This window comes from Ursus americanus, chromosome 14 (genome assembly GCF_024610735.1).
Source record: "Ursus americanus isolate L20-20 chromosome 14, mUrsAme1.1.p, whole genome shotgun sequence".
In the NCBI taxonomy this organism is placed as follows: Eukaryota; Metazoa; Chordata; class Mammalia; order Carnivora; family Ursidae; genus Ursus; species Ursus americanus.
In genome coordinates, this window is record NC_142140.1 from 2,203,940 (window position 1) to 2,231,868 (window position 27,929).

The following is a 27,929-nucleotide window of genomic DNA, read 5'->3' on the forward strand; positions in this document are numbered from 1 at the left end:
ACATGTATCCCCAGGTCCTTGATGTTGGGGAGGAACCTGAGGTTCAGAGAGGTAAATTGGCCGCCTCAGGCCATCTGCTTGTGTTGGGACTCGAGTTCATGCCTCTGTGAGTTTTGTATTTTATGCCCTATGCCTGGCTGCCTCGGCGTGCTTTCCCATAGTGGGATGAAGCACGTAACTTCAGCCTAAAGCTTCAGCCCACAGGTTTAGGGGCTAAAGCTAGAAGAGGCCCGGTGAAGGTGAGCGCCGCCCAGGAAGCCTCACACCAGCACAGTGCAGCTCCTCGCTGGAAGATGGCACCAGTTGCCACGGTGAGGCGGTTCCAGCCCCAGCCCTGGCCAGTGTGGTTTCTTCTTTGGTTCTGTGTCTGTTCTTGAGGACCCCCTTTTGGGGCAAGGGCAATGGCAAGGCCCCCTAAAATGAGGACACATGGCTATAAAGAGTTCTGAAGGGTTAGGGAGGAGCATGGCCCCTGGGATCTTGGCTTTGCCACCCGTCACTGTGCGTTGGGCATGTTCATTGACCTCTGTAATCCAGCTTCTGCCTTTGGAAGATGGAATTACAGTACTCACCTTTGCAGGGTTGTTGTGAAGACTACGTGAATAAAGGTGAAAGTGTTCCCAGCACGTGCCAGGCAGAGTGGTTGTTCATAAATGTGAGTGTAACCCCATCTCTCTGTGCCAGGCAGGAGGACAGAGCATTGCCTCAGCACCAGCCATTGCACCCTGCCGCCCCCCCCGCCCCGGTCCCCTGCTGCCAAACACCTCCCACAGCCCTTTCCTCTCTCCCTTGCTATTGTACAGGTGGTCTGGTGGCCAGGGGCCCCGCTTTTGTGGGGCATCGGAGAGAAGAAGGGAAGGACAGTGCGGAGCACTTGCCCTGTGTGCTGTCACTCCTCTCCACCTGGTCTGGGTGCTCGCCTAGTCCGGGAATTGCCTCTTTTTCTTCTCAGAGTGTTACGGATTATTTCTAGTTTCAAATCGAGAGACCCAGTTCATTGACGTAAGAGATTGGCAGAGGTTGTTCTCTTAGACTGTGTGGGGGGCAGAACCCAGCTCAGAGTTGGGGCTGGAGCTCGGGGGCTGGGGAAATGCTCTTCACCAGCGAGTGTGCTGAGAACACAAAGGAAATGTTTGTGGTCCTTTTGGAGTGACTGGCGTAAACATGTACCTCACCTAGAAGGGAACGGGGCCCAGGAGCTTGACAAAGTTAGAGGGCCCGTGCAGCGAGCCACATAAAGGAGGACATCAGAACCAATTGGGCTCGAGAGGGCCTAATAAATTGTGTCCCTCACAAGGACCCGGCCTTTTCTGTTCCCTGGGTGGGCCACATGTGCTGCGCTCTGGAGAAGATTGGGAACAGCTGTTGCCGTTGAGTCATATCTGGTCCACGGGCCAGCGGCTGGCGCCTCTGGTCATTCCGTCCTTTTTCACAGAGCTCGAGGTGATTTGGCCCTCTCCCCCAAAATCCCGGGGAACTGCATGCTCAGCATCCTCTGTGAGGCGCTGGCAGCTGGGGCTTCCGTAGCCTCCTGCTGTGTCCTCTGCCCGGAACGGCCTCTTCTCTTGGCTTTCCGGCCTCCTCCCTCCCCCCAGTTGATAAATTCCCCTCTTCTGTGCTTGCTTAGCAGAAACGCCTCATCTTACTGGGATGTGCTTCCCTATGTTGATATTTCGGGCTTGTGTGTGTCTCCCCCATCCGACTGGGAGCTCCTCGAGGGCAGGGCCTGGGACCCGGCCCAGATGACCACATATAGATGTATGGAGTGGAATACAAGTGAACTTTTATTTCAGCGCCTGGGTAGCTTGGTTTGCAGGTGCTGTATGAGGCGTTTTGGGTCAGGAGTGGGGAGGGAGAGTGGACAGCCTCTCCTCTGCTGTCCCGTCTGCCACTGTCTTGCGACATATTCAATAAATCTCCTTCTCCTTTGGAAAAAAAAAAATAGTGGGGAGGGAGAGCCTTTCCCAGTATGGGCCTGGCCTGCCCTCTGTGCCCCGTCCCTGTGGCTGCTTGCACAGGGCTCTCACACGGTGGGCTCTGCAGGCCGCTGTGCAGTGAAATGTGTTCCTGCTGCTCCATCTGAAATGCGGCCTGCCATGCCTTCTTCAGCCCCCTCTGTCTCCGTCCAGAAAAATGTCTAATTGTATCTTGAACTCATTCACATTGCTTGCTTCAATGGCCTCACTTGGCAGCTGAGGCCATATGCTAATTCCACCCTTTTCATGAAGGAATTTTGCTGATTTTACTTACTTTTTATGGTAGATTTTCCCCCTTCTTTTCTTCGTTTTTCCTCCTGTTTCCCCAGTAAACAGTTTCCCAAGTCCACTCTCTCAGGCTCAGTGACTCCTCAGTCTCAGCGTTTCACTCCATGAAGCTCCAGATGGGCCTTGCCCTTCCAGCACCTTCAGCTTGGGGTTTGTTCTGAATGCCCTGCCTTGGTTTCTGTGCTTCAGAGGAGGGGCTCTGGGGACCCATTTCTACAAGGGCCTGTTTGTCTGAGGCCACAGCAACAACCATTGTTTCTCAGAACAGCCAGCGTGCTGGAGTCGGGAGAGTGGCCCTGGTTGCCCTGCCTTGTGTGGGATGGACCCCATTTTCACGATGGTGGAAGGGGTTTGAGGCCCAGCTCTGTCTTTGGCAGCAGTGGATGAGTTTCTTGACCACCCTGAGTTCCGTTTCTTCATTTGTTAAGTGGACATGTGAGGACCCATCCCCCCACTAGGGGTTTGCTTGGGGTCTTCTCCAAGTGAACACAGCCCTTGGCGGCCCCTGGGACCCCTCTCTGTAGGTCCCGGGCCACCTGATCTTCGTGGCGTGTGGTCCTGGCCCTGGCACAGTTGCTTCAGTCGCTCAGCTTTTCTTCCTTTTCTTTCTGTTTCTGAGCAAGCACGCATACGTTTTTGGAGTGCACTAGAATGTCACCGCTGAAGAGTAGTGGAGAGTCTATTAATTGCTAATAGAGGGGACATTCTAAGTAATTTGAAAAGCTTAATCCTCCTGGCCTTTTTGCTCCGTAAATATTTGTTGAGCACCTACTCTGTGTTGCTGGGTGTGAGGGATTCTGTGGGAAAAAGTCAGCCCGGTCCCTTTGCTGGTGGGTGAGGCTGCAGGGAAGCCAGTGAATTGCAGGACAGGGCTCTTCTGGGCAGTGTGGGCACCTTGAGACCCCAGGGAGGGCCACCTCATCCAAACCAGTGTGAGTCAGGGAAATACCTAGGGGGTGACATCAGAGCTGAAATTGGAAGGCTGAAGTGCCAGGAGAAGGGACAGAATGAAGAGAGTGCTTTAGGCCCCTGTCTTCGTGCCAAGGCAAAAACCTGGGGTGGGCAAGAACGTGGCTGGATCAGGGAGCATGAGGAGGCATGGGGAGTGGTGGATGGGGCTGGAAGGTACACTCATGGGGGGAGGCCCAACCCATTGCCCTCCTGTCTGTTCCTCAGTGGGAGCCCTGGTCTTCCCACTGCCTTCTCCACGTAGGGTAGCCCAGTGATTTTAGAAACCAGGGCTCTGGGCACAGAGTGCTTGTCCTTGCCACTAACTAGCTCTTTGATTTGGAGCAAGTGATTTAAACTCTGTGCTTTGATGTGTTCATCTGCATAACGAGGGTGTTGATAATAGTACCTACACGCTAGGAGGACTGAATTAAATGGGCTGATGCGTACACAGCACTTACAACAGTACCTGGCTCATAGGAAGCACCCCATTAAATGTTGGCTATGAGGACAATGCTCATTTCTTGTGGAAAAAGGGCTTGTACCAAAGACTCAGTAAGGGTAACTTCTGCCCTGCAGGAAATTCCAGCTGGTGTCTCTGAGGTTTTCCTGCTTGATTCTTCCAGGAAAATCATTGTCTTAAGTTATTTTCGGACTTTCTACCCACTGGGGGTATTTTGAGACTCAGTATGGAAACCTGTGCTTGAAACTGTAGGAAGAAACTCCACCAGCGAGAAAATAACACATCAGACAGTGTTTGTAGCATTTATGTGCATGAACTGCTTCTATGCTGAGGTGGGCACTTTGTCGTCCCCGTGTTTATATGATGTTGCTGTACTAGGCAAGGGCCTCAGTCCAGAATGTTGGAGTGTCGGGAGGAGGCTGAGGCCAGGGAGGGACCATGCTCGCCTTGTGGCCCAGCGAGGCCAGGTCCAAGCTGTTTGACCCCAAGCTTGTGGCCTCTTGTCCCCCAGCTATGGTCCTTTTCCTCCAGGATCAACCCTTCTTGGCATCCACCTTCCCCACCCCCATCAAGGCCAAATGTGGGACATAGCAGCCATTGGCCATGGGGTGTCAAACCTCCCAGCTCAGCCGACTGATCTTGAGTGCTTTTCTGATTCAGACAGGTAACAGCCAGAGAAGCTGGATGTTTATTCTGTGTCTTCCAACTTTCCTTTCTAGAGAAAATTCCCTCCAGATCTCACACTGGGGAGCTGTGGGCCAGTTTTGGCCCATGGACATGTTTTGTTTGGGCCATACAGTTTAAACATTTTTTTGAATTGGTTGTCAACATTTAAAAATTGGCAAATTTCATATAATAGTCCAGATTTTTGGCTTGTCTTGAAAAATCAGAAGATCTGGCAACTCCAGGCCCACATTCCTGTCTGGCCACATGGGCTGGAGCTGAAGAGAAACTGTCCTTTCCAGCCAGGGCACTGGCATTTCAGTTCCCTCTAGACTGACACCTTGTCTTGTGCCTAGCCCATGTCACTCAGTTGAGGTGCCCCCTGGGCTTTGCATGCTTTGATGTTTGGGAACAGAGCTGCTCACAGTCTCCATTCCAGGATGGGGCCTTGTCCAGTGCTGGAATTTGTGAGAATGAGAACTCACGTCCAAGAATACTGATAATTATCACTTCCACGGTTAAGCACCTGCTGTGTGCTGGGCCCTGGGTTATGAGGTTTGCATTCATGATCTGTGAGCCCCGCACTGACCTATAAATACTTTATGATCCCCATGTTACAGATGGGAAAGACAGGCTCAGAGAGGTAAAGGCCCTTGGACAAGTCTCATTAGACATGCAGTTAGGGGAGGCTGAAGTAGGATCCAGCACGTTCCCTGAAGAGACTGTGTATGTCTCGCCCTTGTACGTTTGGCCCTCATTCTGTGCAGGCTGCACACCTGCAAGTGTTCCTCCTCATATCACTCCATAGGAAAGGAAGATGTGTGTACCCTGAAACCCAGGGTTTGCCTGCTCCTAGAGATGGAAAGACTCCTGGTGAGACTTCCTGCAGAGTTTCCCTTCGGGATCACAGGGTGCTGTCTTCAAGAGAAATCCTCTCGGGTGCCACTTCAAGGGGGGAGGCCTGGTGGACCAAAAATAGCCTCAGATGAGGCAGACCCAGGTTTGGCTCCAATTCCACCATGACCTAGCCGTAGGAGTTGAGCCGTCTGGCCCGAACTATCTCTGCACCTCTCACCCCACTGTCTGCTTCCTTTTTTTTTTGCCTCCCTCCCCTCTCTGCTGTCTTCCCTCCCCAGCTCCATGCCCTCCTCCCTCACACTTAGTGAGCACTTACTTTACTCTTCTGAGCCTCCGGTTTCTCATATATAGATGGCTATTGCCTGGGACTGCGGCCAGCAAGGTTTAGACCCTCAATAACTGGTAGCCACTGTTACAAACGGTGAGCCTCTTGCTCATTTTCACATTGGAAATCACACTGACAGGGCCCTAGGGTTATGGAGTTTTAGTGAAAATATTGACTTAAAAAGTAACATTTTCCCCAGGGCACCTTGATCAAAGCATTGGGAAGACCAGGGATACACTGAATTACCCAGGTCCCCGTAATGCTGGGCCCTCCTGTTCTTGTGGACCAGGTACCTTCTTCTTTGTTCCAAGCACTATATGAGGTGCATAACTTTCTAAAAGGTTAGTGGTGGTTTTATCTCCATTTCACAGATGAAGAAACAGGCCCAGGGTGTTACGTGAAAGACACAGCAGCTGGTAAGTGGAGCAGAGATTCAGACTTAAATCCGAGCTGACCCTCCCCACGGCTTGTGTTCTTCACCCTCCACCATGCGGCCTGACTGTAGCCTCTGCCCCGGGGAGCTGAGCAGACTCAAGAGTGTCGAGTGACCACGTTAACAAAGGTTCAGGAATTCTCTGTCCCTCCTAAGGTCCTGCTGTTTCTGGTTAATCACCAAGTCTCGATATTGATTCGTACTACTTGATGGGGGGCACTCCCTGGTTTAATTCTGAGATTCTGGGCCACCTTCCTGTGCCCACCCCTGGCTGAGAGACCTGAGAGAGACCTGATGACCCACGGGGCATGGTCTCTTTCCTAGGGGAGGTTTGTGCTGTGAAGTTCGCCTCGGCCACTCTAGGACGGGTTTTCCTTGTAATTTACATTCCCGTGTCCACCTCTTATTTTGTCCAGAAGAAGTTCTTGCATCCATATTTGGTGATTTGTCTCTCTGTTTCCCTCCCCCCACCCCAAGGTGTCTGCCAAAATCCTGTATAATTCGTATCATCTCCCGAGCTGTTAGAGTGTATGAGGGCAGAGGATAATTTCGTTATTTTTGAAAAAAGATTCTTAGCAAAAGTAAGAAAGGAGGGGGGAAGTTTTCATACTCACCGCATGAAATAGACAATATTTCCTGAAACAGGAGATACGAACCTCAAAGAATTTAAAATAAAACATTCATTTTATTATTTTTTTAAAGAAGGAAAACGAGAGGGAAAAAAGTAGAATAGTCAGTCTTTTTATCCTAAGTACAGATGAAATTGATTAAACCTTAAAGACTGGCCTCCGCACACCCGGTTATTAATTGAAGAATTTCCTCTTACCCAGAATGGGAAGTGCACATTAAAATCGAGCTTGCCCCTGAGTGGCAGTGACACTTGAGAACTGAACATTTTCCACAATCCTATTTTCTCTTCGGTGCTGGAGGAAATCCTAAAATGGTTAAAAAGGGGGGGAGGGGACTTACAGGGGAGAGGGAGCAGAAACCGTACATTTTAAGGAAGGCTTCTTTCATTTCCTTGTAAAGCATGAAATCAAATTATAGCTCATGGCCCACAATTATTTTATTTCTACATTTCAAATTCTATTTTCTGCTCCTTTTCACTGCTCTAGAACAGGAGTTGTACTGTTGTGCAAAGTCAGCTAAAAAGATTACCCCAGATAGACTATGACACAGTAGCTTAAAGAAGCAAACAGGCCAAACTCCCTGTGAAAGTGGGGAGTCGAGGCCTCGCAGAACCTGTGCGTCTGCCTCCATCCGGAAAGGGGATGGCAGAGGCCAGCACCCCTTTTGGCCCTGTGATCCGAGGGAGTGCGGACACTTCTGCTCTTGCTGCGATGCCCGACCCTGCCTTTGCTGCTCTCCCAAGGGGCGCAATGTGAATGGTGTTTGTTCCAGGGCCTCCGAGGGGTGGGCCACAGGCCCGGTGATGAGGAGCTGGTACAGGTGGTGCCTGGCCCGTGATTAATACTCCCGCTTGACAGGCTTGGAAGGTCATGCCTATTCCAGTTCTCGTCCTGTCCCTCCCATTTGGTCGGAGAGAGACTTGCTTTAGTGCTCTTGCGGATCCCTTTTCAGCAGCGAGCAGACCTCCGGGTCAGAGCTGTAGCAGCCGGCATTATCTAGTTAGAGTTTAATAACATTGCACCACATCGCTTTGTGTCCTCATTCTATTTATCTTAATGCTTACCTCCTACTTGTGGCAAGTTTCATGCATTGATTGTCGTGTAAAGTTCTTTTAAATATAAATGCGTTTGAGTTCTAAAAAATGACTTAGCCCACGTAAGTAAATAACCGTAGAAGTGGTACCCACAGTCATGGCAGAGATCAGAGGTGGTGCGTGGACAGGGAGCCCTGGTGTAATTCACACTCCCTGCCCGCAGCCCAACACAACTGTTCTGAAGACCTCCAGCAAAGAGCCCTCTAACTGTGTAAAGATGTCATCTACATCTTCACTAGCCCTGCCTCTCAGGAAGTTCTCTTATAAATCTACCTGAGTTCCTTCATGCTTCTGTTCAAGATCACTTCCTTTGTATTTCCCTCCAATGAGGAACATGTGGGCTCAACCTCTGAACTTGGCAGCTCCTGATTTTCTCTTCCCTTGGCCTTGTGGTGGGCACGTGCTCTGTGGTAGCATACTGCTTTGGATTTGACTTCATACCTCCAGTTTGGTAGCTGTGCAACTGTGGGAGAGTCACTTCAGATCTCTCCAAGTCTCCGTTTCTCCATTTATAGAAAGTGTGCATAATAATAAATTCCTCCTTCTTGGGCTGTTGTGAAGATTGATTGAAATAGTGTGCATGTTGCATTCTTGGGCATTCGATGAATGTTCATTTTCTCTCTCCTATTTCCCCAACTTGTTGACACTCTAGTCATTGTTTTATTTATTTTTTTCGTTTTGAAATAATTTCAAACTTACAGAAGACTTGCAGTAGTACAGAAAACTCCCACATGCCCTCCACTCTTTAGTTATCCTCAGGACCGTCTCTGAATGTGTTGTCTGGTTTTGGTGCACCCGGGCATGGGGGTTGCTCTCCAGCAAGCCTGACAACCGCCGATGGGGATTGAGGACAGGTCTGTGTTTCCTACATCGATCTTGCGGAAGGACAGAATGTCATTAACAGAACATCTTTATGACCCCTAGACAGACGTAATGAGGTCTACCTCCATCTCTCTTCTGCCCCCCATCCCCCAACATTGCGTTGTTATAACTTGTAGAATCAAGTGCAGGCTCTTTAAGGAGACTTTCCCAGTAGGAGAGATGCCTGCCAAGAATGATGTCCGAGATGTTTTTATGTGTGCATAGGTACCGCATTAAGAGACATTAAGCACTGCAAGAGAGTTATTCTGTCTTCAGGGTTCTTTAAATCCTTTAAGTCCATTAAGGAAAAGTTGTCTCTCTGTTTGGTGTCTGGAGCTTTAACACTTCTCTTAACATGGTGAGCTCCGTACCTATGGTAGCAACTGTGTCTGGCTAGAACTTAATAGTGTTTTATTTTCCGTGTACTTGTTTTTGGTCCTTTTACTAACCATAAGGTAAGTAATTTAAAAAATTTTTTTTAAAAACAAATTGATTTTGAATCAATAATATATGTGTGTGGTTTGAAATTGAAAAGGTGCAAAAGCATAGACAGTAAGAAGTAGATCCCCCATGCGCCTGGGTCCCTGCTTACCTGGCTTACTTCCCCAGAGACAAACATTTGTGATCAGTTTCTTCTAAAAATTCCAAGGACAGTGATTTCGGCATACACTTTCTCATGCACAACATGTAGAAGTGGCAGTATACTGTGTACACCCCCTTGGCGAGACGTCCACTCAGGGAATAGAACCGCTGTGTGCTTTTTAGTAGCTGTGTAATATTCTGTTATGTGGTTATACTGTAATGTAGGTAACAGCCTCCCTCCTGACGGGCAACTAGGCTGGCTCCATGTTTTGGCTAATGCAGTCAAGTTGCAACGGTGGCCTTGAATGTGCCTCATTTGCATGGGGGGTGTTGCTGAATCACAGTATACACTTCTGATGGCTGTTGCCAGGATGGCCTCCAAAGAGGTTTTGTCAGCACATGTCCCAAATGGACAGGCCACATTCTTAGTGGCAGGGTGTCATCAGTGTTTGGAAGGACAGTGTGGCCCTGGAGTGGCAGAGCTTGACTTTGAATTCTAGCCCTTTCTTCCCAGTCCTGTGACCTAATCTCATCTCTAAATGGGGGTAGTGATGCAAGGCTGTGTGGAGGGTTCAAGGAGTCAGCGTGTGTAGTCAGCAGCACCTGGCAGGGCAAGGACTTATTACTCGTCTTGTGGTATTATTTTTGTCAACCCACCAGGTGAAAACTACAGTCTTAGCATCATTTCAATTTGCATTTTTCTTGTTATAGGTAAGGTAGGCATCTTATTATATGTCTGAGCTTGTGTATTTCTTTTCTTTGCCCTTGCTTCTTGTCTGACTTCCCTCCAGCCACCCCACTCTCCTTGCTGGTCCTTGGACACCCAGACCCCCTGACACCCCATCGGGTCTTTGTACCGGACCCTCCCTTGGCCTGGAGTGCTCTTCCCCTGGTTAACTGCCAGCTCCTCTCCTCCAAGTCCTGGCTCAAATATCTCCTTCTCAGTGAGGCCCATCCTGACAGCCTGAATTAAAATTGTAACCCTCCTGCCTCCTGTACATTCCTGAGCCGTTTTTTCTTGCTCTCTTTTCCTTAGGACACTTAACCATCCTCCCTGCTTCTGGAGACTCGACGTATTATATGTGTCGTTGGCTTTTAGCTTTACTTCACTGGCCAGTGAGTCCGTCTTGTAAGACTGTCATCTGTCCTCATCACTGGTGTGCCAAGCACCAGTCTAAGGTCTGGCAAGTAGGAGGTGCTCAGTCAGTGTGCTTAGTGTGAGCTCTCTGTAGAGATTGTTGCCATTTTTGATTGGATCACTGCTCTTTTTATTATCAGTTTGAAGAAGCTTTTTAACTTTTAAGGAGAGTAGTCCTTTGTGGCTAGTGTGTCCCTAGTCATGTTGGCCTTTATCATATTTTTGTCCATGCAGAATTGTTTGATTTTTATGTTGTTGAATTTGTCAGTCTTTTTTTTTTTTCTTTTATATCTTTCTGCGTTTTGTGTCTTACCTAGGTGGGTTTTGTTTTGTTTTAAGATTATAAAAAATTTTTTCACATGTTTTCTTCCAGGACTTTTATGATTTTATATTTTTATGTTTAAAGCTTTGGTCCTTGGGAATTTATTTTGGTGTGAGTGTGAGGTAGAGCCTCAACTTTAGTTTTCTCTAGATGGCTGCCTGCTGTCCCCGTGTCCCAGGTGAGTGCTTTTCCCCTGTTGACACATGTGGACAGGGAGGCCCAGAGAAGGAAAGCTGCTCACCCCTATCTCGCAGCCGGCGGGTCTCATTCTGTACCACCGCCCTCTCTCAGCTCTTCGGGGGTTTTGCCACGAGTCACCAGCGTTTATTGTTTTTTGGCTTTTCTTCCTTTTGGCGGAGGCCCAGCACCTCTATGTGTCTGCTGTCTTGTCCACAGCTGTGTATTTGTTTCCTTGGTCTCTTACACGGGCTCTCTTTGTTGTTTCCCCTGTTCCTCCGCTGCTAACATCGCTCCCATTGTTCCTCTCCCGGGTTTCTCTAGGTGCTGATGAATGCCTCCTTTCGCTGCCTCCTGGAGGACCATGCCTCTGGTTTGGGATGCGTCCTAGAGGACCCTGGCGGTTTGCCTTTTCACCTTGTCCGCTCTCTTTCCTCCTCCCATCCTCAGGGCCTTTCCCGCTTGCTCTTTGGGATACTGGAGAGTTCCCAGGAGATGCAGCAATGGCCATAGAAAAAGGAAGACATTTTTAAGTTTCTCAGCCCTGGGTTCTAGCCCTGCCTCTACTGTTTACTGTGGTGTGATGAGACCTCAGATTGCTCTTTATTAAAATGAGAGAGTCTCCTCCTCATGGGATTTGGTAAGGGCAGAGCTAACACACGTCAAGCAGGAGTCATGAGCCCATGTGCCTGTTAGGAGCCGGCTGGTGGCATAAATGCCAGGGTATGAGGCAATAGGGAGTTGTGGGGGGGGGGTGTTGTTAACGTGTCGTGGGACCTTGATGACTTATTGAAGATGTCCAGTCCTGCCTGCCCAGGTTCTCCTGTTCGGGTGTCTCCCTGCTGGTCTGATGGAATTCAGCAGGATGTTTGTGGAAGACCCTACCTTTGCAGGCTGGCTGAGAACAATAAGGACTTCCGGCCCGTTGGCGAGCGTGGTGCTCCTGGCTATTGGCTGGCACTCACCACTTCCCCTGTGAGGGGCTTCATGGATACTGCTGGATTGAGGGAGGTATTGTTAGTATTTGTTTCATGCTGCCATTAATACTCTCCCTTCTTCTTGGCCTGTAAAGGGCTTGGGGCCTTTGCGGGAAGAAGATGGCCCCTTTTGAGCTTTTATGGTACTGGGCCTCGTGATACAAGTACCGATATGATAGCAGCTCGTGTTTATTGAGCCCTTAGTATATGCCATGCGCTGTGCAGGCCCCCGCCCCTTAAGGTGTTGTCTCTAGATCGGCTGGCTACAGGGGAGGAATCCCAGGCTCTGAGAGGTCAGGAGCTCTATCTGCCTGAGGCTCCCCAGCTGGCAAGAGGGAAGCGGTTCCTGGGCTTGGGGGCTGGCCCTTCAGACTCCCTGCCTCCCTGCCCTGTCCCTGCATCTCTCTGGTGCCTGCCAGGGCACTGAAGGTGGGCTTCCAAGCCGCTGCTGCTTACCCCCCCCACACACACTAAAGGTCAGCACCCCCTTCTTAGGATTCTTTCGCTCACGTGCCCCACTTGGAAGTATGCGATCCCTCTGGGCTGTCTCCTACCTTCCTGTCTGAGATTTTCCACCAGGTCTGTAGAAATCAAAATGGAGTTGTTGTCCCTGTTTTACAGATGAGAAACTAGAGCTCAGAGAGGGTAAATAGCATTAAGAAACTTCCCTTTGTCTGAAGGTGTTCATGAAAATGATCATCTGGTAGGAACAAGGGTCACGGGCACTGGAGCCTCCTCCAGTGACCGGGATCTCCTTTGGCTTTCTGGTCCCCCACTGGAGGGGCTGGGCCTGGTCAGTGCCTCTAGTCTGTTGGACTCCTGGCATGTCCTGCAGTGGGTGAAGGGACTCTGGCGGTTGTGTAGCGGCGTGGGACATCACGAATGTGTGACTCCAATGGGGGAGGCAGGTCCTAAAGAGAGGCAGGGAGGGTGAGGAGAGGGGCTGGAAGGCAGGTGTACAAGTCAGACACACCGCCTGTGCCCAGGTAGGTGCTAGGCCCATGGATACCATGGGGGCCCCACACCTGACCACTCCTCGAGCTCTTCCTTCTCCACTGTCCACACTCGGCCAGTAACCTCACTCCTTTGCCCGCATGTGTTTACCTGGGGGGGTTCCTGGACAGGTGGGAGCAGTACGACTCTGAATGTGAGGCTGGGCTGAGAGCTTGGCTCAGCACTGACAGCCCTAAATGCAGCTCCGCTTACTGAGGGCTTGGCGGGCCTTCCCCTTTGAGTCCCCTGCCAACCTCTTGCAGTGGGCATCTTTGTTTAGATTCTGATTTACAGATGAGGAAGCAGAGGTCCCCACTGGGGCTGTGATTTGAATGCCTGGTTGGATGCCTCCAAGCCCTGCTCTCGCCTCTTCCTCCCACTCGTGGCCCTTGGCTCCCCAGCTGCACATTGACATTCTTTGCTAAGCCCCTTCCATTTCCAAACCCTCTGATTCTATGCTGTGGAGGGCAGGACAGACATCGCTGGTACACAGTTGTACACTCTACTGTGCCAGTAGGAATCTGAGAGGGAAACTCCAGGTCACTGTACTTTGGGGAAAGTATGTGAAGGGAGGAAAACTAAGATGCACAAAATGGACATGCACATGAGTGGACTCTCCAGAAGGGGGCCAAATGGCCCCCATGGGATAGAAGTCTTGACACTTCTGGCAGAAAGTCAGGGCCAGGACAGGTGAGCCTGTGTTGGTGTCAGTCCAATACTGGGTTTTCACCCTAGCTGGATAGCTTGGAGCAAGTTATTTAACATGCCTGAGCCTCAGTCTTCTTGCCTGTAAAATGGAGAAACAAGCAATACATTGAATAAATGAATACAAACAAGAGTAATAATGACGGCACCTTGGGATTGTAGAGCCGCATCCTCTCCTCCCGTCCTGGGCCCCGAGGGGGACGTCTGACCCCTGCTGTCCTGTCCTGTCGCACCCACAGGGGCATGCATGTGCATCCCTACCCACGTACAGAGCAAGTGCTTCACTCTGGACACAGGCTTGCTCAGGGACACAGGATGCTGTGGTAGAAAGAAGTTAGTGGGCCCAAGTTCACACTGCTCTTACTGAGTCCTTGCTCCTGACCTTGACTTGGTCACTTCACCTCTCTGAGCCTTTGTTTTCTCGTCTGTGATACCCACATGGCAAAGTTGAGGTGCAGTTAAGACAAGAAGCAAATCTATAGAATACTGTGTGTGTGCCACAGTAGGAGTTGTAAAAGGAAAACCAATCAGAGCTGCTCACATTATTGAAGATCTCCTTTGGCCTCGGTGCTGTTCTGAGCCCTTCCCATGCGTTGTCTCCTTTAGTCTTCTCTGCAGCCCACTAACTGGGCTCGTCCCCGTCCTCATGCATGCGAGGACACTGAGGCACATGGAGGTCTGATGCATTCAGCACATGGGTCATAATAATAGGGTAGAAATAGCCATTATAGTTTTGTATTGTTGATGACAATGTATTTACATTGTTTATTGAATATTTAATACGTCACCAGTTAAAAGTACATTTTTCTTTATTTTAAATTTAATATTATTTTCTCCTTTTTAGGAGGTTTTGATTAAAGATGTAACTTTGAGGTTGCTGAAATGTTTTAAATTTTATATTCAGTTTCTCTAGCTGAAACATTTTTCTCTGAACACACATTTTTTTCTTCAGTCTCAGAAGGAAAATTATATCTCACTGATAACTTACACTTTGTTAAATGCTGACCTTTGAAAGTTTTTATTTTTATTTTTGAAATGATTAAGATATATAATCTACAGAATTGGAAATTGTAACTTTTTAAAGTACTGAGAAACTTTAACCCTGTTATAATTATTCTGCGAACCTTTAAAGGGATCTGTAGTCAGAACAACTAGATGAAAAGCTCTGATAGACGGAAAAATATAGAGGGTCATTTGTAAGCTGCAAGTTCCTGACTTGTGTTTCCCGCCCACTTGCTCGCTGTGCCCCTCTCGTCTCAGAATGGTTTCCTACCCTGGGTTCGTGGGAATTGGGAAGGACACTGTTTGATTCATTCTGTGGAAATACTGGGGATTTTGAAAAAGACAAGACGGGCCAGTTATGTCACTTCCTGTCGTCTGATCAAAAGTTTGATGAAGAAACGGGAGTAACTGAGAGCTGCTGCTGGGCAGCGGGCAATTCCCCGCTCCTGACCCCTGGTTCTCAGGGGGGCCTGTCAAGTCGCTGTGACCTCTGGTCTCCTTAGAAGTGCCTGGTTGGCTGCGCCACAGTGGGTGTGCTCAAGAGCCTGGCCTTTGGGAGCAGAGCTGTGTGCTCCTCACAACAGAGGCAGCTTGTAGATGCTGGAGTAAGGCAGCAGAAGAAAGCCTGACCAGCCCGAGTGTTTGGGGCCCATCTGCACTTGTCTTTCCGGGTCTGTCAGGCCAGTTTCATTTCTGTCCCCAGGAGCCCAACAGGCATCATAAGTGAGATAGGCTAAATGTGTGGAATACATGCATCCTTCCCCCTCCAGCCACTGGGCCCAGACAAGGCATTCCTGGGTAGTGTTATATACCAACAAAGAATTGAATCTCCGAAAAAAGGAAGTGTCGGGACATGGGGGGAGCTATCATTTGCTCAGGTCAGCCCAACAAAGATTGCCCAAGCCGTGCCTGAGCTGGGTCTCGTGCTGGGTGCTGTGAATCCAGATTGACAGCCCAGGCTGTGGTCTGAGCATTGGAGTCGGCAGGGAGGAAGGGCCAGGGGCACGTGAAGTCTGAGTAGGGACCAAGAGCAAAAGCAGGGCAGGGAGGGGTAAGGATAATCGTGGTGCACGCCTTGATTCTCAGTGTAAAGTGGGGAGTGGGTGAGGACTGTGGGAGAGGAGGCTGGAAAGTGGCTGGGTACCTGTGCGGAAGGAGGGGCCATGTTGCACAGAGGTGAGAACAGGTGTCAGGGTTCAGATCACTCCTCTAGCACCTATTTGCCAAGAGACCAAGTGTAATCACCAGACTTCTCATCTGTACAGTGGGGTCGGGGATAGTTTGGGTTAGGTGGGGGATGATGTTTAGGTTCTAGAGGGAGCCCAGGCAGCTGGAATTACTCTTGAAAAGTCCAGAAGTCATCCATGGGATAGAGTAGCCTTGGCTCTGTGGGTACAGCTTTGCCCACTAGAATTGGGGGTCACCTGTTCGGGTGCTGGGACTGTTTCGTGTGAGGGTGGCTCTCTAGTCTTCCCAGAGAATGGCTCATAGGCTGGGAACTCAGGGTGCTCCTCCTCCCACTCACCTGCAGGCTTTGTCCCATCCTGCCTTAACACTTGGCCACACATCCTTATGACTGGTGACAGGTTTGTTTGTGGTGGGAGGACGTGAGGAGAGGTCACATCTTCTGGGGTGAGCTGGGCCCAGGCTTTGTGTGTGTGTATGTGTGTGTGTGTGTATTCACAGGTGTGTGCATATGCCTTTGGGGCAGGGCAGGGAGCACGGGGAAGGGCTCTGTGAGGTGCTCCATGGTGCTCAGTGCAGGGAGAGTGTGCCTGGACTGCGAGTTAGAAGGGAGGGGCCCAAAGCTACACCACAAGATCCATTTCAGTAAGAGGACAGCGAGGGCTCTTAGCAGAGGAACAACACAGTCAGATCAGTGTTTTATTTCTTTATCTAGTTATATACTTAATTTTATTTATTTCTGAGTGGATAGTACACACCTCTGTTTAAAATTAAAAGGTATGGAAGAGGGCGCCTGGGTGCCTCAGTCATTTAAGCATCCAGCTCTGGATTTCAATTCAGGTCATGATCTCAGGGTCATGAGATCGAGTCCCACATCAGGCTCCATGCTCGGTGGGGAGTCTGCTTGAGATTCTCTCTCTGTCCTTCTGCCCCTCTCACCCACTCATGTGTGTGCACACTCTCTCAAATAAATAAGTCTTCACCAAAAAAAAGGTTCAGAAGAACATGCAGTCAGGTCTCCTTCTAACTCCATCCCGTACCTGTCACCTAGCTCCTCTCCCACAGACAACCAAAAGTTAGTTGTTTCTTTTGCATTCCTTCAGACATGTTTTATGCATATGGAAGCAAACATTCACATACAACACACACACACACACACACACACACACACACACACACCCCTTTTCCCTCTTTTAAACACAGATTACATTGTCCACCCTTAGTTCTTCTCACTCGCTCCACCTTGGACACTGTTCCATGGGAGTAAATAAAGAGCTTCTTCATTCCTTCTCAGGGCTGGATAGTGTTCTACTGTATGGATGTAGCATGATTTATTTTTAATATGTCCCCCACTGATGGACATTTACATGTTTTCCAGCTGTACCTACAACAAGCATGAGCATGTATGTGGGCTTGGCTGGGTCAAAGTGTGAATTTTGATAGCTGTTTCTGAATTGACATCCATAGAGGTTATATTGATTTAACCTGGCTCAGTGTATGAATCAGTCATATAGTTGTAGAAAGTTCCTTCTGGGAGGCTGTTTGGATTTCAGAGGGACAAGTCCCAGGTGAAGGACAAGTCTTTCTCCATTAGGGGATGTCTGATGTGGGCCTGACTTGTGTGATGGGGTATGGATGCCAGAGGTGAGTTGGTGATTTGGTAGATACGAGAGGGAGTCTTATCAGGTGGTGGGGTTTTTAGGTCTCCGTTGTTTAAAAGGTGTAGGTGATAGAACCAGTGTATCCCCCCAACCCCTTATGGCTATAGTAGAGGCCTAGGTCTTACTGCCTGGTAGGATGAGGGAGATGTCCATGCTGGCTGCCGTGAGCACCGGCCCCTTTGTCCACAGCTCCGCTCTGTCGCTGGGACAGGGTGAGGTAGAAGAAGGGGCTGGGAAGGGCAGAGCAAAGGGGCAGGAAGGACAGCTGGGACGTTCTGAGGCCTTCCTAGAGCCAGAGACACTGTTTCTCCTGGGGGAGGCCAGAGGCGCTGTGCAGGTCCGTGGTGACCAGGGAAGAGTGCTTCAGTAGTGGAGCCAGGCTCCCTGGTGTCTGGTGGCCTTTGGTGCCAGTTGGTCTAGAGCAAGTACCCCCGTGACTCTGAGTCCCACCTTCCTCTGAAACACTGGTTGTGGAGATTAAGTGGTTGACTAGCACACACGGTAAAGGTGTCAACAGGAAAGACTTCCCCTTCACCTTGCCTCCTTTCTCAGGAGTGAGCTTGGGTCATGGGTCACCCATAGAGAGTCTTCCTCGGTATCACCATGATGATAATTTGTCCTAAAAATCCCTTCTGGGGCAAAGGGGAATATAATCTGCATATTCCTGTATCCGCAAAATAACTTTTTTTTTTTTGTAAAACTACTTCAAATCCTATTAAGAAGGACACATTCCCTTCATTGGCTAACATTAGTTTTCCTAACATGGGGCAGGGCAGCTTCCCTTCATTGACTCCTCTGTAATTTGTCCCTCTGCTATTGTTCAGCTCAGGTGTATTTAGGGCATGCTCACAACCAGGCATGCATACGTAATACAGAATGCAGACACACACAACACACACATACGTACACATGCACCCACACATGTATGTATAGAGACACACGCACGTATTTACATACATGGTATTCACTATTGAGTTAGCTGAACCTTGGATTGCACCTAACCTCCCTGAAAGAGAAAGAGATCCCGCCCAGAACGGAAAGGACAAAAAAAGTGCGTAGCTATGATGCAGCCATGTGTGAGAGGATCAAGATGAGCCGAACTACTGTGAGGGGAAGACCCAGGAGCCACAGAGGAGACACCTCCCACGTCTCCCCGTTAGTTTTCTGGTCTATCTGCTGTCTTGGCAAAGCCAAATCTCTAGACATTCGCCAAGTCTAAAACTTGGATTTTTCCTGCTTGGACAATTTTTCCTAGGTAGGATGGAATGAAAATGAGAACATTGAGGCAGTAAAATGGTGTGGGTTTTGGGGTCCCCCAACCCTGCTGCATGCTGGCTCTGGGGCTCTGGGTGAGCTCTCTGTATTTCATGGGCCTCAATTTCCTCCTCTCCAGATGAGGTAACATGCCCATCCCTCCTGGTGGTCGGTCATGCGGACTCCGTGAAATCACGCAGTCAGAGTCCCTCACCCGTGGCCAGAGCTAGAAGGTGTGTCATGGTCCTTCCTTTCCCACCCCAGCCACTTTTATCTTAATACGTGGTGGATTTTCCTTAACCTCAAACGTCAGGCCACTTTCTGCAGAGTCCTCTCCCCCATTTCCTGTTTTAACCTTGTCTTCTCGCTCTCCTTGCAGGGGCCCAGATCATTGATCTGATGATGCTGGTCATTGATGTGACCAAAGGGATGCAGACCCAGTCAGCGGAGTGCCTTGTGATCGGGCAGATTGCCTGCCAGAAGTTGGTCGTGGTGCTAAACAAAATAGACCTCTTAGCTGAAGGAAAGAGACAGGCAGCCATCGATAAAATGACCAAGAAAATGCAGAAGACCCTGGAAAACACCAAGTAGGTTTGTTAATGAGTGGCGTATCCACTTGTATAAGCTGGCTCTGGGGCACACTTCATTTCATCAACATAGATTGGGCAGGTGTTACCCATGCGTCCTAGTAAATGGGATCTTGCCTGGCACTTACTCTCATCAAGGGTAAAGGCTAAGGTGCTGTTGCAAGAGACCAAAAAATACAGAAGCATAAGGAAACTAGAAGTTGATTTCCTAGGTAATTTCCTAATGTGAACAGTTGGGGGGGTTCTTCTCTGCACAGCTTTCAGAAACCCAGGCTTCCTCCATCTTGCTGCCATTCCACTGTAGGGTGAGTCCTTGTCTACGTGGTCAAAGCAGGCACGGGCACTACTGCGTTCACGTTTGCGGGAGAGTCCAGTGTGTCAGGAAATGTCTGGGCCTAGAAGGGGCACACACCCTTCTCACAGATTCTGTGGGTGAGGGAGGACTCAGTCCTACCTGCTCATGTCACCCACACCTTGGTGTCAGAGAGGCCAGGAAACAGATCCCTTCACATCTGCTTAGCTACAACTCAGTTATCGAAAAGGGGAGATTGGTTTTGCTGGATGACTACGTGTTTCTGTCACAGAGGCCTGTAAAATTGGGTGGATGGATGGTTGGATGGATGGGCAGACTTTGCTGTTGGAGGGGAGACCAGGAAAGACAAGATCACAAAGGACCTTCATAGTACTTCACACCAAGGGTTTTATGATTTCGTCTTGCAGAAAGTAGGGAGTCCTTAAAGAGTCTGAGCAAGGAAGTGGCTGAAAGGTTCTCCTATCCAGAGATGGCTGGCAGTAGGTGGAAGGATGGCTCGGTGACAAGGATCCAGGGGGAGTAGAGAACAGACAGGGAGAGACAGTGTGGTGGTGTTCCCAGGGAGAGAAGTGTGGTCTGCGTTAAGGCCGTGGAGGGAGGGGAGGCTGACCTGGGGAGACCTTTAACAGGAGAAGCAACAGGCCTTGTCAAGTGATTGACTCTGCTTACCGTCCATGGGGATGGCAAGGTGGCAGTGCTGCTGCAGCATTGGGGGGGTGGGAGGGATGTGGGGACTGTGGGACAGAGAGCCACCCGCTCACTCAGGCGCCTGCAGGAGTGACTTACTCTGATGTGGTCAAGAAAATGAGAAAATGTCCTTGTTGAGCACAGAGTGTTGGCAAACCTCATTGTTTTATCAATTCCTCTCTTCCTCTCTGGGCCAGCGCCTTTTGATCAATACTAAATAGCGGTCACTGGGAGACAGCGATGCTTCCTCTTTGCTATGCAGCCCGAGACAATATCCTGCTCCTTCCACCTCTCCTTCTCCTGCCTGTGGAGGGCAAGCAAGTAGAGAGTGTTTTTGTTTCCCCGTCATAAAGATTGATATGCCTTCCCATTTATGGTTTTTTTTTTCAGATCCCACACCTGCAGCTCTCCCTCAGAATTCTCAAGTTGGTTAAATTGAAGCTGCAGGCCTGTGAATGGGCCAAATATGTCATAAAAGATTTCCTAGCGCTGCCTTTTGTTAGCAAAATTCATCAATCCGATAAAATCGACACATTTAGATAAGTGTTGCATAAGAATTCAGACTTTGTTATTCCCAACGGAAGTGGATATGAGACTGTAAAAAGGAAGATAAAAAATTATATCTTCTTTTTAGTGAGTTATTTGATCTCCCTGCCGTTTTATTTACTTGTCAGAAAGGGGAGAACAGGTCCTTTGGACTCCTGCATAAAAACCCAATACAATGTCAGTATCATTTGCTATGTGGGAAGGGCTTGGGTACTATTAAGGGTGAATTAATATTAACTATTTCAATTGGTTAAATTTAAGGCTAATTCTCACTTGCATTTTAAATTACTATTCCTATTTTAATTTATTGCTTGAAGGTCAAATTATGGACTTTATCACACATCCAGGGGAAATTGTCCCCCTGAAACTTCTTCTGTCCTCATTCAGTGCCCAGAGGGTAAGGAGAACAACCCCCGTACTGGAAAGGATTGCCCCCTGATGGGTTGTAGCCAGCGGATTCAGGGGCCCCGGGGCCAGGCCAGGTTGTAAGAGAACATTAGCTTTCACCTCCTTGCAGCAGAGAACTTGAAATTATTTTAAGTGACCATTTCCCTTGTGAAGTAAATCCTTTGTAAGTGCTGCTCCAAATGGAAAGAAACTTTCTACCTAAAAAGGAAAAATTAGGACTGACGAATTATGTACGTATCAAAACCTGAAAACATGAAACCTGTTAAAAACATAACTTATTTTTTCCCATCCAAAGAGCAATTGAAAGAAAATTGAAAAATAGAGATAAATGATTAAAAGAAAGAGGAATCCACCACCCAAAGATTTCTTTTTTCAGAAGAGCTGCTGATACTTGGGTTTATTTCATTCCTACCTTTTCACTATCATATTACCCCCTGCTTTTCCTCCACATTCCTTTGATTGTAGTAAAATCTGCATAACATAATATTTATTATTTTACCCATTTGCAAATATACAGTTCACTGGCATTAAATACATTCACAAAGCTGTGTGCCCATCACCACTGTCTGTGCCAAATACTTTTTCCGATCCCCAACATAAACTCCGTACCCATTAGACAAGACTTCCCCCTTTCCTCCTCCCCACTCCTCCCCCACCCCCAGCAGCCTTTATTCTGCTTTCTGTTGCTTTGACTTTGCCTACACTAGGTACCTTATAGAAACAGAATCCTGTACTTGGCTTTCTGTGTCTGGCTTATTTCCCTTAATGTAATGCTTTCAGGGCCCATCCGTGTTGTAGCCTGTGTCAGAATGTCACTCCTTCATAGTGGATAGCGTTCTGTTGTGTGTATGTACCTTATTTTGTTTGTCCATTCATCTATGGATAAACACTGGGCTTGTTTCCTTTGTTATTGTGAATACTGCAGTGTGAACATTGGTGTACAAAGAGCTATTCAAGTCCCTGCTTTCAGTTGCTTTGGGTCTATACCTAGAAGTGGAATTGCTGGATCATGTGGTAGTTTTATGTTTAACTTTTTTGAGAAACCACCAAACTGTTCCACAGCCGCGGCACCATTTTACATTCCCACCAGCAGTGTGTTAGGGTTTCCAGTTCTCCACGTCCTTGCCAGTGCTCATCATTTTCCCTTTTTTAAAATAGTTATCCTCGTGTGTATGATGTGGTATCTCGTTGTGGCTTCCCCGAACCCCTTTTTGCTGGTTTCCCCCCCGGTTTTATTGAGAAATAATTGACATACATGAATATATAAGTTTAAGGTGTGACACCATGGTGGTTTGATTTATCTATGTTGTGAAATGATTATCACAATAGGTTCAGCTAACATCCATCTTCTCATAAAAATACAATAAATAGAAAAGAAGAAAGAAAAAAAGGGAAAAAAAAATGTTCCTGCGACAAGAACTCCTAGGACCTACTCTCTTAACATGATTCCTGTGTATCACGTGGTAGCGTTAGCTACAGTCATCACATTGCACCTCATGTCCCTAGGACGTATTTGTCTTATAACTGCAAGCTTGTACCTTTTGACCACCTTCTCCAGTTTCCTCTCCCCCCACCCTCTGCCTCTGATGACCGCAAATCTGCTCTCTTTCGGAGTTTTATTTTTTGTTTTTGCTTTTTTAGATTCTGTAGATAAGTTGAAGTCACACATTGTCTTTCTCTGTCTGACTTATTTCACTTAGCATAATCTCTTTGAGGTTCATCCATGTTGTAGCACATGGTAGGATTCCCTTGTTTTTTATGGATGAATGATATTCCATTTTATACACCCCCCCCCCACAACTTCTGTGTCCATTCATCCGTCGGTGGACACTTAGGTTCTTTCTGTCCTGGCTATTGTAAACAATGCCGCAATGAACATGAGGGTGCAGATGTCTTTCCAAGTTAGTGTTTTCATTTCCTTTGGATATATTCCCAGAAGTGGATCTATTTTTAATTTTTTGAGGTTCCTCCATAGTGTTTTCCGTAGTGGCTTCAACAATTTACACTCCCACCCACAGTGCACATGGGTTCCCCTTTCTCCACATCCACACCAGCATTTGTTAACCCCCTTGTCTTTTTGGTAATGGCCATTCTAACACACATGTGAAGCGATATCTCTTTGTGGTTGTCACTTGCGTTTTCCTAATGACTAGTGGTGTTGAGCATCTTCCCATGTACCAGTTGGCCTTTCAAATATCTTCTTTGGAGAAATGTCTATTTAGGTCCTTTGTCCATTTTTCAATCAGGTTTTTCTTGTTGTTTGTTTTGTTGTTGTTGTTGAATTGTAGGGTAACTTTATATATTCTGGATATCAATCCCTTGTCAAATATATGATTTGCAAATGTTTTCTTTTATTCTGTAAGTTGACTTTTTACTTTCTTCACAGTGTCCTTGGAGGCACAAATGTTTTTTTGTTTTTTTAAATATTTTATTTATTTATTCGACAGAGATAGAGACAGCCAGCGAGAGAGGGAACACAAGCAGGGTGAGTGGGAGAGGAAGAAGCAGGCTCACAGCGGAGGAGCCTGATGTGGGGCCCGATCCCATAACGCCGGGATCACGCCCTGAGCTGAAGGCAGACGCTTAACCACTGTGCCATCCAGGCGCCCCGGCACAAATGTTTTTAACTTTGATAAAATCCAGTATATTTATTTTTTCTTTTGTTGCCTGTGTTTTTGAAATTGAAATTGTTTCCAAATCAAATGTCATGAAGATTTTCCCCAATTTTTTTCTTAAGAATTTTATAGTGTTGGCTCTTAAGTTCAGGTCTTTCATCTATTTCTATATATGGTAATTTTTATATATGGTATAAGTTTATATGCGGTGTAAATTAAGGGCCCAGCTTCATTATTTGCACGTGGATATCCAGTTTTCCCAGCACCATCGAAAGGATTGTCCTTTCCCCTTTTACCCTTGTCAAAAATCAGTTTGATCATACATGTGTGGGTTTATTTCTGGGTTCTCTGCCAGTACCACATTGCTTTGTTTACCTTTGTAGTAAGTTTCAAAGTCAGGACATTGAGTCCTCCAGCTTTCTGCTTCTCCAATATTATTTTGGGTATATGAGGCTCCTTGCAATTCTTATATGAATTGGAGGATCTGCTTTTCCATTTCTGCAAAAAATGGTTGTTGGAATTTTCATTGGGATTGCATTGAATCTGTAGATACCTTTGGGTGGTACAAACATCTAAACAGTGTTAGGTCTTCCAATCCATGAACATGATGCCTTTCCATTTGTTTAGGTCTTCTTTAATTTTTCTAATCAGTGTGTTGTAGTTTTCATTATATAGCTCTTTCACATCCCAAGTATTTAATTCTTTTGGATGCCATTATAAATGGAACTGCTTTCTTAATTTCCTTTTCAGATTGTTTTTTGCTGGAGTACAGAAATACAACCAATTTTTGTGTGTTGATCTTGTACCCTGCAACTCTGCTGAATTCAGTTCTCCCTTTTAAACATGTAGTTGTAATTATGAGCTTTTTGCATTTTTGATTTCTGCTTTCATAACTTAACATTTGTGTGACACTTTTCATGTAACCATCACTCCATTGTAGCCCCTTAGATTGGCATAAGTTTTCCTTCTTATAAATAAATAACCCTGGGGTGAACATCTTCGACCATCCTTAAACATTTTCTGTATTTTAGGGCTTTTTCCTTCTGAGACATTTCCAGGTGTGACATTACCGGACCAAAGGGCACGAGTCTTTTCAAACCTGGTTGTACACTGCCCTATTCTTTTCCAAAATGGTTTGTACCATTTACACAGATATTCAGAGCTACCTTTGGTATCTAATTTTAAAATATATTTGAAACTTAGTAGGATAGAAATGGTATGATACTCTTGTTTTAATATGTGATTCTGTAATTAATGGGGACGTTTAACATTTTTCCTTAAGTGTATTAAATAGTCGTGCTTTTGTGTGTTTGAATTAGGCCTATACATTTTGTCTATTTGCCTCTTGAGATGTTAATGCTTTCTTTTTGATTTTCAGGAGTGTTTAATGTTAACAGAGATGTTGTTATTAATTAACCCTTTGCCTATCATGTTTGCTACAAATAAGTCTTCAGCATTTGTTGGTTGTCTTTCCATTTTAGTTGCTTTTTTTGACATGCAGAAGTTTCTAATTTTTGTGTAGTCAAACTCTTTGATTGTTTTTCTTTGTGATTTCTTTATCTCTGAAAGCATTTAAAATTACTCTTGCATAAGCATTTATCAATGTTAACAGAAATCAAAATAGAAGATAAAAATGTACCCACAATCTTCCCAGTGCATCAAATTAAAGTGTTCTTTCCCTAGGATCCCTGTCAGTCTTTCCCACATGTACATAATTTGAGGTAGTTGTTATCACAACATTGACACTGTTCTGTGTTCTAGGCTTTTCTGTTTATTTTCCCACTAAATGTTATCATCTGACAGCATCCTTGATGCATCTTTCTCTCAGACTCCCTCTGTGTTTCCTCCTGCTTTTTAAACACTTTCTATTTCCTTATTTCTGTTTTAGCCAAGGCCATCTGCTGAGAGCCCACCCGGGGCTCCCTTGGCCCTGCCTCCCTCCCTGGGATTGAGTGGAATGCCAAATCTCAAGTGATTGGGCTGCCGCCCAGCTGACTTACAAGGTGTGCATTTCATACTAGCTTTGTGGTTGACTAGCTGTGTGGTCTTGGGCAACTCTCTTTATCTTTCTGAGTTGGTGTTTCTTCTTTTGTAAAATGGGAGCTGATAAGTTTAGCCTCACAGTATTTGTTCTGAGGGAGCATTTGATGGCACATAGTAGGTTCTTAGCAATCACAGCTGTAAGGTGTGGAGTACCCACTGTGTGCTTGGCACTATACCAGGAATTTCCCATATACAATCAATCAGATCCTCATAGTAACCCTGGGGGAAGGTTTTGTGTCTGGGTTGACTGGTGAGAAAACTAAAGTATAATAAATATTGGCTGTTTTGAATTGTTTCCAAACTGGAAACTTACACAAGTATCTCCTGCTTTTCAAAGTTTGCATTATACCGCTTTGCTTTTATGAGAGACCTACCTTATTAGTACCTGTTTTCACTAACTGAAGGAAATCCGGAGAGGATTTTTGTTTTTATGAAAAAAGGTGAAAAGCAACAATAGTGTACAGTGTCTGCTTTGCAGTGAGTCCTTAGAGTGGTGCTGCCAAGCCCCTTCCCCGGGAACTACACTCAGCATCTCAGCATCAAGCCGCCATCGCTTTGAACTGCGTCTGTGAACATCGGTGCCTTATGTCAATTTATTTTGTGCATCTGTTAGTAGATGTGTCCTAAGGTATCATAACAGCCTAGGAGAGGTTGTTTTTTGGGTCTGGGAACACTCATTTTTCCATATAAACGAATGATAATTGCTTCTTCACTTTATGCCATTTTGCCTTACAGAAGGTTTCATAGGAACGGCCTACTTTCGGGGGGTGGGGAAACCTGTACTTTATTTGTTTATGTCTTTTACATGAGTTATACACGCGCACACGCATGCACACACACACACACACACTTTTTTTTTCTTTCTTTCTTTTTTTTTTTTAACTTATCTTAGATCGTTTTTGTGTGTTGTCGAAGGTCAGCCTGCATGCACAGTCAGCATGTCTGGGCTTGGTTGGAACTGTGATGTACCACAGCTGTGAGGGGAGTCTGGAGGAGGCGGTGGGTGTCGGGAACAGGAGAAGCACTTGAATGTGCTCCAGGTCAGCTCCTGCCTGCACTGCTGAGCTGTGGGGCTGGGCCCAAGGCTCTTCCTCACATCTCTGGTTGGAGACTCTTGTGCTCCTAGAACCCAGACACCAGTCTGGATCTGAAACTCGAGGCAAGAGGGGCCTCTTGTCCCCTTAGGGGCTGCTGAACTTTACTTCTGCCTCTAGAAGCTAGGATCTCCAGTGTGTGGCATGTTCAGGAAATCAGCAAGGCCAGCTTCTCTTGAGCCTGGGAAAGGGCCAGATACTCAGCCCAACACGCCGTTATGTTTTGTTACAATACATTGCCCAAAAGCGTTTGGATAAAAAATAATTGAATTTCCGAAAGCTTTATGGTTAATCGCTGGAATTCTTAGTGCACGCTTTTAGCCTTCTCTGTCCCTCTGGGCCTCAGGCTCATGGAGCGTAAGCAGAGATGATGCACATGTACTGGGCCCTGGCTTGTGGTTGGGTCCTGGTTCACTGATTGCCGTGGCTGGAGTCCTCCCTGTGGACTGAGAATGGACTCTTCCTCTCCTCCGTCATGGGAGAGGCCTGGACTCTGGACTCCTACAGACCAGCCACTTACTCCCTGGGCCCCCTGGCAGCCCCGGGCAAGTCACTTGGCTTCTCTGAAAATAGGGGTCAGAGTCCCTGCTCATGGGGTATTGAGATCACACGAGAGCACGGAGCATGGTGCTAGCACAGAGCAGACTGTCCACTCCTTTCCTCTCCTTTTCTTTCTTTTTCTCTTAGGTTTCTTGCCTTCTTTGTCTCTCTTCCTCAGTGTTTTTATTTCTTCCCTCACTATTCCTTTCTTTTTCCTCCTTCCTTCCCTCTCCCCAAAGTCTCTCCTTTCTCTCCAGTGTTGGCCTTCCCAAGGCAAAGATCTCAGTCCTGCCACTTCTGTGGGTGCACATGGTCTGTCTGAGCTGCTCTGGAGCTGATTGGTGAGTGGGTTACAGGCCCTGTTGGGAATCTCTCCTGTGAACTTGCATCATTTTGTCACCCTGACCTTTGGACAACCTTTACTTTACCTTTGACTCGCTCTTTAGGGAACTCCAGCTTGTCAGAGTTACTTCCTTTCTTCTTTTAAAAAAAAGCCTGATTTTTTTTAAAGGGCATGGAGTCAAAGACCAACTGAACCAGGCCCCCCATGTTCTCAAGAGTG

The 27,929-nt window shown here is 47.3% G+C and overlaps 1 protein-coding gene across 2 annotated transcripts in view; it reads left to right on the forward strand.

Moving 5' to 3' along the window:
* The window catches only part of EEFSEC (eukaryotic elongation factor, selenocysteine-tRNA specific), a 249,398-nt gene that overhangs the window by 67,732 nt on the left and 153,737 nt on the right, over positions 1 to 27,929 (forward strand). For both annotated transcript variants that reach the window (XM_045812372.2, XM_045812374.2), the window contains exon 2: positions 18,914 to 19,121. In XM_045812372.2, the coding sequence (XP_045668328.2) occupies positions 18,914 to 19,121 (208 nt within the window). The remainder of the gene's footprint in view (positions 1 to 18,913; positions 19,122 to 27,929) is intronic.